This window comes from Porites lutea, chromosome 12 (genome assembly GCF_958299795.1).
Source record: "Porites lutea chromosome 12, jaPorLute2.1, whole genome shotgun sequence".
In the NCBI taxonomy this organism is placed as follows: domain Eukaryota; kingdom Metazoa; phylum Cnidaria; class Anthozoa; order Scleractinia; family Poritidae; genus Porites; species Porites lutea.
Window position 1 is genome coordinate 5,348,278 of NC_133212.1, and position 10,021 is coordinate 5,358,298.

Consider the following 10,021-nt stretch of genomic DNA (forward strand, 5'->3'; position numbering starts at 1 on the left):
CATGAAAAGCACAAATGATTACGACATGGCTTTTGAGAAGTGTACGTGGACGAATAAAAGTTGCTGTTGAGAAATGAAAAACACTGTCCTTAGGTATACCGTAGTAAACAAATTTTTCAAAAATAGTTTTCTTCTCTCGTCATTAAAAGAAACGGAGTTCGTGGCTTTGAATAGCTAACGAGGAAATGGAATTTGGCTTATTTCAATGCCGAGATTTGAGATTTTGGAAGGCGCGGGGGGCTATATTCATAGTTATACTTGTAACTGGTACGTAGTTGCGCGAAAAAAAAAAAAAAAAAAAAAAAAAAAAAAAAAAAGGGAAAAATGCGTCCCTCCAAAATAGTCCTATAGTGTCAAATAAATAAATAAATAATCAATAATTCCGTTATTTACCCTCAGTAGTATTTATAGCACTAATGCTAGTGGGGCCGAGCAAATGCATGAAACAAATAATCTAAATCAAACTTAAACAGGGTTAAGAATCCCAACCAGCCAGCGGCAAACTAGCTGGCTATTTACAAGCATGGCCGAGGATTTGAACTCGGGACTATCGAGAACAAATCCAGCTAGGGATCAGGACGGGACGTGAACTTACAAGACCAGTACTCTAACCGCTCCGCAACGCTTCCTCCTAATGCCTATAATTCCATCCTATCACTTTTTTCTGACTATCTAATCTCGCTAGGAGGCTTTGTAAAACTTGTGTTCGGGAACTGAATAAGCCGATAACAACCTGCGAAATTGATGGGATTTAAGCCGAACCCGACTGGAGAGTTTCAATGATCACTTGCCAAACCACACGTATCGCTTGTGTTGCACCGTATGCAGTAAATTCCGTATCATGAACCATGCCTAGGAGGATTGCTACTCCCCCCTGGACTAGATGCTAGTCCATTGCAGCGTTACCCCCCAGCAGTATGTCGCCGGCACCCATTTATACACCCGGGTAAAGAGAGACAAAGTGGTGTCAATTCCTTGTCTAAGGAAAGAACGCGACGTGCGAGGCTTGAACCCCGGACCTCCAGATCCAGAGCTCGAGGTGTTAACCTTTCGGCCACACACGCCTCCACATGAGGTTAAGGAGTAGGCCATTTCCGAGTTCCGACTTTCACTTTCAAAACGAGGCTATGCGCAAAATCTTTGTTAAGGTTTTGAAAATGAGTTTTATTTCTATGAGAATCAAAAATCTTTTTCATATCAATGGCTTTGCACTTAGCCTCCCTTTGAAACAGAGGCTTAAGGCCCCTCGGAAAGGCCTCTCACAGGTTTGAAATTCCAAAATAATACTTTCATCGGCCATGTTTCAAGAAACAAGACTAACAGTTTCGCTTAGCTTCGTCGAATTTATTTCTCAAACTTTGTACGCATAACCAGGTACATGTTAGTCGTATCGTCTATCAGCATTTCATTAAATATATGTTATGTCATTTCACTAATACTCGGTAACGTATTGTTTTGTTTGGAAATTTTCCATCGTCGTTTATAGTTAAAAACTGTTTGCGAGCCAGCTTTAATTAATTAATCCTAACATTTGCTATGCAGGTGTGCAGCAATCGAAGGCGTCTAGAATACGCAAAAGGCATTCTCTGTCTGTTACAAAATGCAAAAATTAATTACTGGAAAGCTATTCCTGTATAGAAATTCTTAAATACGAAGTAATTAATGAGATTTCCGTTTTAGCTGCAGAAGATATAGGCAATTTCCAGGATATTTATTGACCAGAAACAGGAGCCTGATAGGCTCCTGCCGGAAAGCAATTTCAGTTGTAGCTTAATCTCATTCTTGCAGAAACCATGAAAGAGGAGCTGGCTTGTAACATTTCAGCGTTTCCTGCGTTTATCTGATGAAGAAAAGTTAAAGTAGTATTTATCAGTCTTCTGGCGAAGGCTTGTTTGTGACTTTGACATAACAATTAATTTTTCCCCACACAATTTTGCATATTAAGCATTGTTTTCATTTCGTCTTGGGACTGATAATAATCATCCCTGGAGAAGTTTCTATAAGCACAAAATGTTGATGGCAAAAGGAAAAAGATCTCTTTTCTAAATCAAATTTCTTTTTTTGAAAATTCCAAAGAGTTGAAAAAGGAAACGTTTAATCAAAGACGTCTCATTGAAATTGTAACAGAAGGCTAAAGAAATGTATTTCAGCAAATATTAAAAAAAAAAAAAAAAGGTGATAGGTAACCTTGAATCAAAACCTTTGAAGCGGAATGGTTTAAAAGGACACTTACCTGAATCATCATCATCATCATCATCATCATCATCTGCATCTCGACGTCTCCTGCGTTTATCTGCAGACAAAATAGTTTTAAAGGGAAAATTAATAAATAAAAATTACTATTAAATAATTGATATTTGTTATTCGAAGGGAAGAAAATTTGTTAATAAAGAGATTAAGTTACCTCCATCGTCATCGTTGTCATCGTCATCATCATCGTCATCATCTTCATCGCGACGTCTCCTACGTTTATCTGCAGAAAAAATAGTTTTAAGAAAAAACTTAATAAAAAAAATTATGAAATAATTGAAATTTGTTACTCGAAGGGAAGAAAACTTGTTATAAAAGACATTAAGTTACCTTCATCGTCGTCGTCGTCGTCATCATCATCATCATCATCTGAATCTCTACGTCTCCTGCGTTTATCTGCAGAAAAAAAAGTTTTTTTAAAAAAAATTATGAAATAATTGAAATTTGTTATTCGAAGGAAAGAAAACTTATCATTAAAGACATTAAGTTACCTTCATCGTCGTCGTCATCGTCATCATCATCATCATCATCTGAATCTCTACGTCTCCTGCGTTTATCTGCAGAAAAAAATGTTTTTTTAAAAAAGTTAATTGATAAGAAAAAAAATTGTTAAATAATTTATATTTGTTATTCGAAGGAAAGAAAACTTGTTAATAAAGAGATTAAGTTACCTTCATCGTCGTCGTCGTCATCATCATCATCATCATCATCATCATCTGCATCTCGACGTCTCCTACGTTTATCTGCAGAAAAAAATAGTTTTAAGAAAAAAGTTAATTGACAAAAAAAGAAACTGCTAAATAATTTATATTTGTTATTCAAAGGAAAGAAAACTTGATAATAAAGAAATTAAGTTACCTTCATCGTCGTCGTCGTCGTCGTCATCATCATCATCATCTGCATCTCGACGTTTCCTGCGTTTATCTGCAGAAAAAAATAGTTTTTAGAAAAAAGTTAATTGACAAAAAAATTATTAAATAATTGATATTTGCCAATCGAAGGAAAGATAACTTGTTAATAACGAGATAAAGCTACCTTCATCGTCGTCGTCGTCATCATCATCGTCATCATCATCTGCATCTCTACGCCTCCTGCGTTTATCTGCAGAAAAAAATAGTTTTTTTAAAAAAGTTAATTAATTAAAAAAATTGTTAAATAATTGATGTTTGTTATTCGAAGGAAGAAAACTTGTTAATAAAGAGGTTAAGCTACCTTCATCGTCGTCGTCGTCATCATCATCGTCATCATCATCTGCATCTCTACGCCTCCTGCGTTTATCTGCAGAAAAAAATAGTTTTAAGAAAAAAGTTAATTGATAAAAAAAAGAAATTGTTAAATAATTGATATTTGCCAATCGAAGGAAAGAAAACTTGTTAATAACGAGATTAAGTTACCTTCATCGTCGTCGTCGTCATCATCATCGTCATCATCATCATCTGCATCTCGACGTCTCCTGCGTTTATCTGCAGGCAAAATTGTTTTTTAAAAAAATTAAATTAACAAGTAAAATTTGTTATTCGAAGGAAAGAAAACTTGTTAATAAAGAGATTAAGTTACCTTCACTCTCGTCGTCATCATCATCATCGTCATCATCATCTTCTACATCTCGACGTCTCCTGCGTTTATCTGCAGACAAAATTGTTTTAAGAAAAAATAAAAGATAAAAAAAAAATTATTAAATAATTGATATTTGCATGGTATTCGTAGGGAAGAAAACTTAATATAGAGGTTAAGTTACCTCCATCGTCGTCGTCGTCGTCATCATCATCATCATCATCATCATCATCTGCATCTCGACGTCTCCTACGTTTATCTGCAGACAAAATAGTTTGAAGAAAAAAAATAAAATTAATAAATAAAATTTAATAACTGATATTTGTTAATCGAAGGTAAGAAAACTTGTTCATGAAGAGATTAAGTTACCTTCATCGTCGTCGTCGTCGTCATCATCATCATCTTCATCAGCATCTCTACGTCTCCTGCGTTTATCTGCGGACAAAATTTAAAAAAAAAAATTAAATTAACAAGTAAAAATTAATAATTGAAATTTGTTATTCGAAGGGAAGAAAACGTGTTATTAAAGAGATTAAGTCACCTTCATCGTCGTCGTCATCATCATCATCATCATCATCATCATCATCATCATCATCTGCATCTCTACGCCTCCTGCGTTTATCTGGAGAAAAAAAAATTAAAAAACGTTAATTGATTAAAATGATTTATATTTTTGTTATTCGAAGAAAGAAAACTTGTTAATAAAGAGATTAAGTTACCGTCACTATCGTCGTCGTCATCATCATCATCGTCATCATCATCATCTGCATCTCGACGTCTCCTGCGTTTGTCTGCAGACAAAATAAGATCAAAAGAAAAGTTTTTTTAAGGAAATGAATAAAATTAATTGATAAAATCTATCATTAATTAACTGATATTTGTCATTGGAAGTGAGCAAAACCGTCATCATCTACATCTCGACGTTTCCTGCAGACAAAATAGTTTTTAAGGAAGATGTCACTTAATAAAAAACTACTAGTTGAGTTACTTAATCTTCGGAGTTTTTTAAAAACTTTCTTCAATAACTTCCAGTTTCAAGCTACCCAAAGCAAAGCAAAGGTTTAGGCAAGGACTGGATGAGTTGTCGACCTGAATGCCGTTCTGCACTGGACAATCTTGAATGGAAGGGGATTGAGTTATACTGAATTCATGGGAAAATACGTAATGACCATCAGATTCGTCAGAGGTTTTCTTCCATTAGGCCACAATGCCACAGCGCTTTTTGCATTAGGCGATTCCATTCTTTTCATGCTAAAAGTTATCAAAAGTTTTTCGTTTGCTTGGTATACCCTCTCAGTCTAATCTTGCTTCTTACAGAAATTGATATTTTTTTGTATTGAATTTTAATCTTACTTATGCAAGGTAAATTGCCCGCACCAGCTGTGAGCACTACTTATACAGTGATCCATCTAGCCCAAACGCTCTTAAAATGCTTTAAAGAAAATGTCTATAGATTCAACGTTAAGGCCATCGTTACTCGGTAATATTTTTTCAGGATTTGAATTTCATTGGCAGATGCCAGGTATTTTCTACCCCTATTAAACCTATTAAACTCATTGATTTATTAAGGATCGATAGCGTCGTCACTATCTTCTTCATCGTCACCATCATCTTCTGAATCTCGGCGTTTCCTTCGTGAGTCTAAGAGTAAACGAAAGCCAAAATATATCTTCCACGAGACAAATAAGCAAAAATTTTGAAACAAAGAGATGCTTTTTTGTACTCAGATCCCCTGGTTTGCTTTGGAGAGACAGAAAAAAGCTCACTGGCACAAGTTCAATTGAGAAACATCCTCTGAATGGTATTGCAACAGGATTTAAACAAACCTTTCTTGTCCAACAACTAACAACTAAATCTAACTAACGGTTTACTAAGCGCATGAATTACCGCTATCGTCGTCGCTATCGTCGTCGCTATCATCTCCATTGTCTCCCTCATCATCTCCATCGTCCCGTTTTACACGTACATCTGGTTCTGCTTCTTCTGGCATTGGCCGTGCAAGGCAAGTACAAGCCAACAGGGCCAAGAAAAGAAGTGCAAAGATTGGCTTAATCATTTTGCTTCTGCTGTGAAGGGAACCTGTTGTGTCCAGCGTTTTGCAAGTAGCAGCTCGTGATGAATTCTTACACTGAATCCCTTTTTATAGCATTTTCCTTACAGATATTGTAAGCATGAAAGGTGGCATCATCAAAGAGGTCGAAGTCGAGGAATCATTTGTTATTTACAAGGAGTTGCTATGAGTGATCCGTTTGTTCTAGACAGTAAAACGCCTTTCATAAGTGCTTCCTTGGAAATATTGTGTTAGGTGCCCTATATTATGTCGCTCTGGCTGTTTTAGAATGAATAGCACTGATTGCAAATTACGATAAGGGCAAGAAAATAGTAATCGTGAAAAATAACAAGCTGAAAATCTTCTGCGTAAAAGGTATAAAAATGGAAAAAAGATCTCTTCACCTGTAATAGCCTTTTTTGGCGAGATACGTACGCATATTGTTTTATTGCCCTTGTGTGGTTACTAAGCAACCCGTAAACTAGCCATTGTTTGCATAAAAAACATCAAATATTCTGTATTTATATTGTAAGGTACCTTGGTTAACTATTTGCCGCTAAAACGTCGCCTTTAAGGTTTTATAGCTTGCTTTATTTAGAAAGTCATTTACGAATTTCGAGACTTTTCTCGTACTTGCAATGACTATGAGTACGGGAAGAATAAATCTCATTCTTACTAGTTTCATAGTAGCTTACTTGTTCAAAACGAAATTAGAAAGGCAAGGAATGATGAATTGATTAGCTGTCGGTATTTTTTCAAGTGCAGTTATTTTTAATTTGATCTTGTTATCGTAAGAACGGAGGTATATTCGATGGCGACCTTCATTAACCAGTCATATTGTTGTCCTTGCGTTGCGTGAGGATACTTATACTGGTTAAAGGGGTTGAGTTAAACTACATCATAACAAAATTAACTATATAAATTATCCCGTTTCCTTTTGGTTTTATTGTTTACCGCATTAAGTGACTTATACGCTTTATATCAAGCACGAGTAAGAGTGTCTCATTTGATAATCGAACATTGAAAATTGGTATGAAAAAAAGCACAGCTAACTACGTGTTGTCTTAATATCAGGTGAAACATGTTTTTGATAAAGATTTTTAAAGGATTATTAACCACACCTTTAAAAAACATGAAAGTAAAAGCTAGCAAAGTTCTACGATAACTAGCATTGCGTTCTCGATTTTCCTTTTTTCATATAACGTGTCAAAAAGCTTTAGTCAAAGCTGAATGGGGCCGAAATCCATTACGAATGCTTGCAGCTGGCGCCTCAATAGAGTAAAAAATTCATTTATGTGAAGGAATTCTGTTTTTTTTTTTTTCCGGGAATGGCATGGTTGATGTTGTTTTACACTCTGGCGAGATCCAAATTGTCTCTTAGTAATTAATTAATATGTAGTCTTGTTCACATTCTGGCTGATTCGTTTTCATTTTGTACACAAATGTGGCTTACCATATAAAAATCAGTTTGTTTTTATAACAATCCGTGGCAAAAGCATTTCAATTAATTATATATGCCCGTCCAAAAGCAAGATTGCATTAGCTGCGTGAAGGCTCCTTGATTTCAACGCTTTCGCTAGTTTCACGGAGGGATTCCACGAACGTTCAAAGCTCTATAACTTGCTTCCTACTTGTATGGTGATCGGCGAGGTGAAAGAACATGCAAACGTCTTTAATAACAGATTTTATCCAGAAGTCGACAGAAAAAAGATATTGTCAGTGAGGTTGTCTGGAATGTTCTTGTGGCTGGCTGTGATAAGCTATGCACTTGCCTGTAGTTCATGATATTGTTGATGTTCTAATGTCTCCATGCAGCTATCTGTCAGTTATTTTCAAATTGTCATAATTTGGTCGATCAGGATCGTCCGGTTTAGTGTATAGTCCTCAATGGTGATGGTCAAGGATGTTTGAACAAATGTGTGTAGAAGTCTCTTAGATTGGAAGTGCTAGTCTCTTACAAAAACATGTCCCAATGATTCTGTTATTGTGATGAGCTGATTTATGAAAAACTTCGAAGAATCTGTGGTATATTGGCAGGGATTGAAGAAAAAATACGTGATGGATCCTTCTTTCCAAGGACTCGTCAAAGTGGGTGTGGTGTAAATCTAACTTACATAAGAAAGTATGTGAGCTAAATCCAAAGGTTTGACCATCAAAAGAAACTTTTAGCATAACTTTTTAATGGTATTATTTGAATCTATTTCATACAAATGAAAGCGCGTTAATAAATGCTCTTGGATTATAGGCGATTGTTAGGCGGCCTTGAACATGAAAGGTTAATGTAGCCAAAGTCTCGTGGACAACTGGTCCGAAGTTTCAAAATCAGAACTGAAGAAATTGTTCCAAACCGCATCTTACAGCTCACTTAAACCTAAGTTGTTATTAGGTCCTTGTATTATACTTGAGAACCTCAGAACTCTTTTGAAACGTGTTCACCAAGTAACTTGGTGCCTGACTATTCATAAACATCTTAACAACGTCTCTAGTCTACAAGCTTCAATAACTGGAAGCAACGTAACTTGCCTTGAATTGTCAATCCGCAAATTCAGAGCAAAAATTAATGATTCTCTTTCCTGAAAACAGTACAGCCGCGACTTTCTGAACAAGTACTATACACAAGTATTATTAGAACACAATTCTTCCCATAAGGCTTATGCTACTGTCACCACTTTTATTTCCCAATTTATGTCGTCAAAAAGCATTCTAACCAGCTCTGAAGCAGCTATAATTGCTGTTGGACCAATTTAACGATGCTCAGCCTGTTATTTAAAATGTACCTTAATCTCGAGAGCTCTGAGCTTATATTGATTATCTCTTCCATCTTACCCGGTGTTTTATCTCGTCTTGTCTCTTTTCGTCTCAAATACATTTTTATTAACATTTAACGTATAGTTATTTGTTTGTGAGGAAGTTCAGTACTATTTCTTTCACTGAGAGTGTTTTTATGAGAGTGTGTGATCAAGCAAACAAAAGAGCAGTTGTTAATACATTCCATCCAATCACGGGATCCGAAAGCTAATCTTTTCAAACTTTGACAGAGTTTTCTTTAGGTATACTGTTCATTTATATGATAGAAGCAAACATATTCAGCATCTCTTGGTAGCATACACTCGATGGTCCCATGCAAAGAGTGGTCCGAAAATTCATCCGTCACTGACACACGATCTTTCTTTCATTTAATAGAGTTTCTTGACATATTATACACTTAATGTCAGATCCCAAGGGAAACAGTTTTGTTTTCCCGAAAGTCCTGATGTTTCCCGAGACGAAGTCGAGGTAAACATCAGGACTCGAGGGAAAACAAAACTAACTCGTTTCGCGAGGGATCTGACATTAAGTGTTTTGTTATATTTCTAGACTTTCACTTCAACAGCAACAAAAGAATAACCGGAGCGAACGAAAACGAACCAAAACAGTCGACTCGGTACTTATAACAACACAAATTTAATTCTCAAAACCACTGAATGAATGATTTACAAACAGAAGTACTTTCCTTATATTATCTGCATCTTTTTCCTCCACTAGCTGCTGTTTTTCTTCTGGGAACTTTTGGGATAACTTTAAAAATCGTTGCTTTTAAGCTTGAGGCTTCGTGATTGTGTTGTTGTGTTCATTCACGAAAAAGAAAACTGGCAGGACCTGGCGGTGTTTTTCCCGCTTTCTGTCAAACCACTTCCCACCATGCTTTGATCACGTGCTGCAATGTATCCCGAGCGGGATACATTGTTTAATGTATCACGATCGGGATACATTCGATTTTAGCCAAGGACACGTGACCAAGAATCAACAACAATTTGTCTTCTATCTGACAATTTTTGATTTTTGCAGTGTTAATAGCTGCTATCATACGATTACCACAATGATGGAACCTTTGAGTCAAAAGTCTAACTGGGCAGTGAATTCGTTAACTTCAGACTGGATTCTACAAGACAATTTGTTTATGCCGCTGATAGCTGATCAATATTGTTGGTCAATGTTGTTTGAGATCCAAATTGTTTGTCAGTGACCAATATGAAGTCTTTTTCAAAGAACTGGCTTATTTGATTTAATGTATATACACGGGTGTTTTACCACATAGAAACCCTTTTTTGTAACAATCCTTGCCGAACCGATCATATTTAATAATTTATAAAAAGCCGTCTGACACCGGCTGCGCATTAGAATGCG

At 35.9% G+C, this 10,021-nt stretch overlaps 1 protein-coding gene across 1 annotated transcript; it reads right to left on the reverse strand.

Moving 5' to 3' along the window:
* Positions 1–1,323: 1,323 nt before the first annotated feature.
* LOC140921965 (uncharacterized) lies at positions 1,324–5,860 on the reverse strand. Its single transcript, XM_073371976.1, has 16 exons — positions 5,692–5,860; positions 4,524–4,595; positions 4,346–4,426; positions 4,174–4,239; positions 3,989–4,063; positions 3,808–3,876; positions 3,645–3,713; positions 3,463–3,528; positions 3,286–3,351; positions 3,109–3,174; positions 2,922–2,993; positions 2,742–2,807; positions 2,581–2,646; positions 2,405–2,473; positions 2,234–2,293; positions 1,324–1,840 (listed from the first exon to the last, which is right to left on the reverse strand). Exons 1-16 carry the CDS (start codon positions 5,858–5,860, stop codon positions 1,821–1,823), a joined length of 1,152 nt encoding a protein of 383 aa, XP_073228077.1. The 3' UTR covers positions 1,324–1,820.
* Between the last annotated feature and the right edge of the window lie 4,161 nt (positions 5,861–10,021).

Bases quoted from the DNA above. Each gene is read 5' to 3' on its own strand.
- LOC140921965 (XM_073371976.1), bottom strand. From the start codon at position 5,860: ATGATTAAGCCAATCTTTGCACTTCTTTTCTTGGCCCTGTTGGCTTGT. The intron at 3,352-3,462 runs GTAGCTTAACCT...TTTTTTCTGCAG, and splicing joins TGACGACGACGACGATGAAG to ATAAACGCAGGAGGCGTAGA. The intron at 1,841-2,233 runs GTAAGTGTCCTT...TTTCTTCATCAG, and splicing joins TGATGATGATGATGATTCAG to ATAAACGCAGGAAACGCTGA.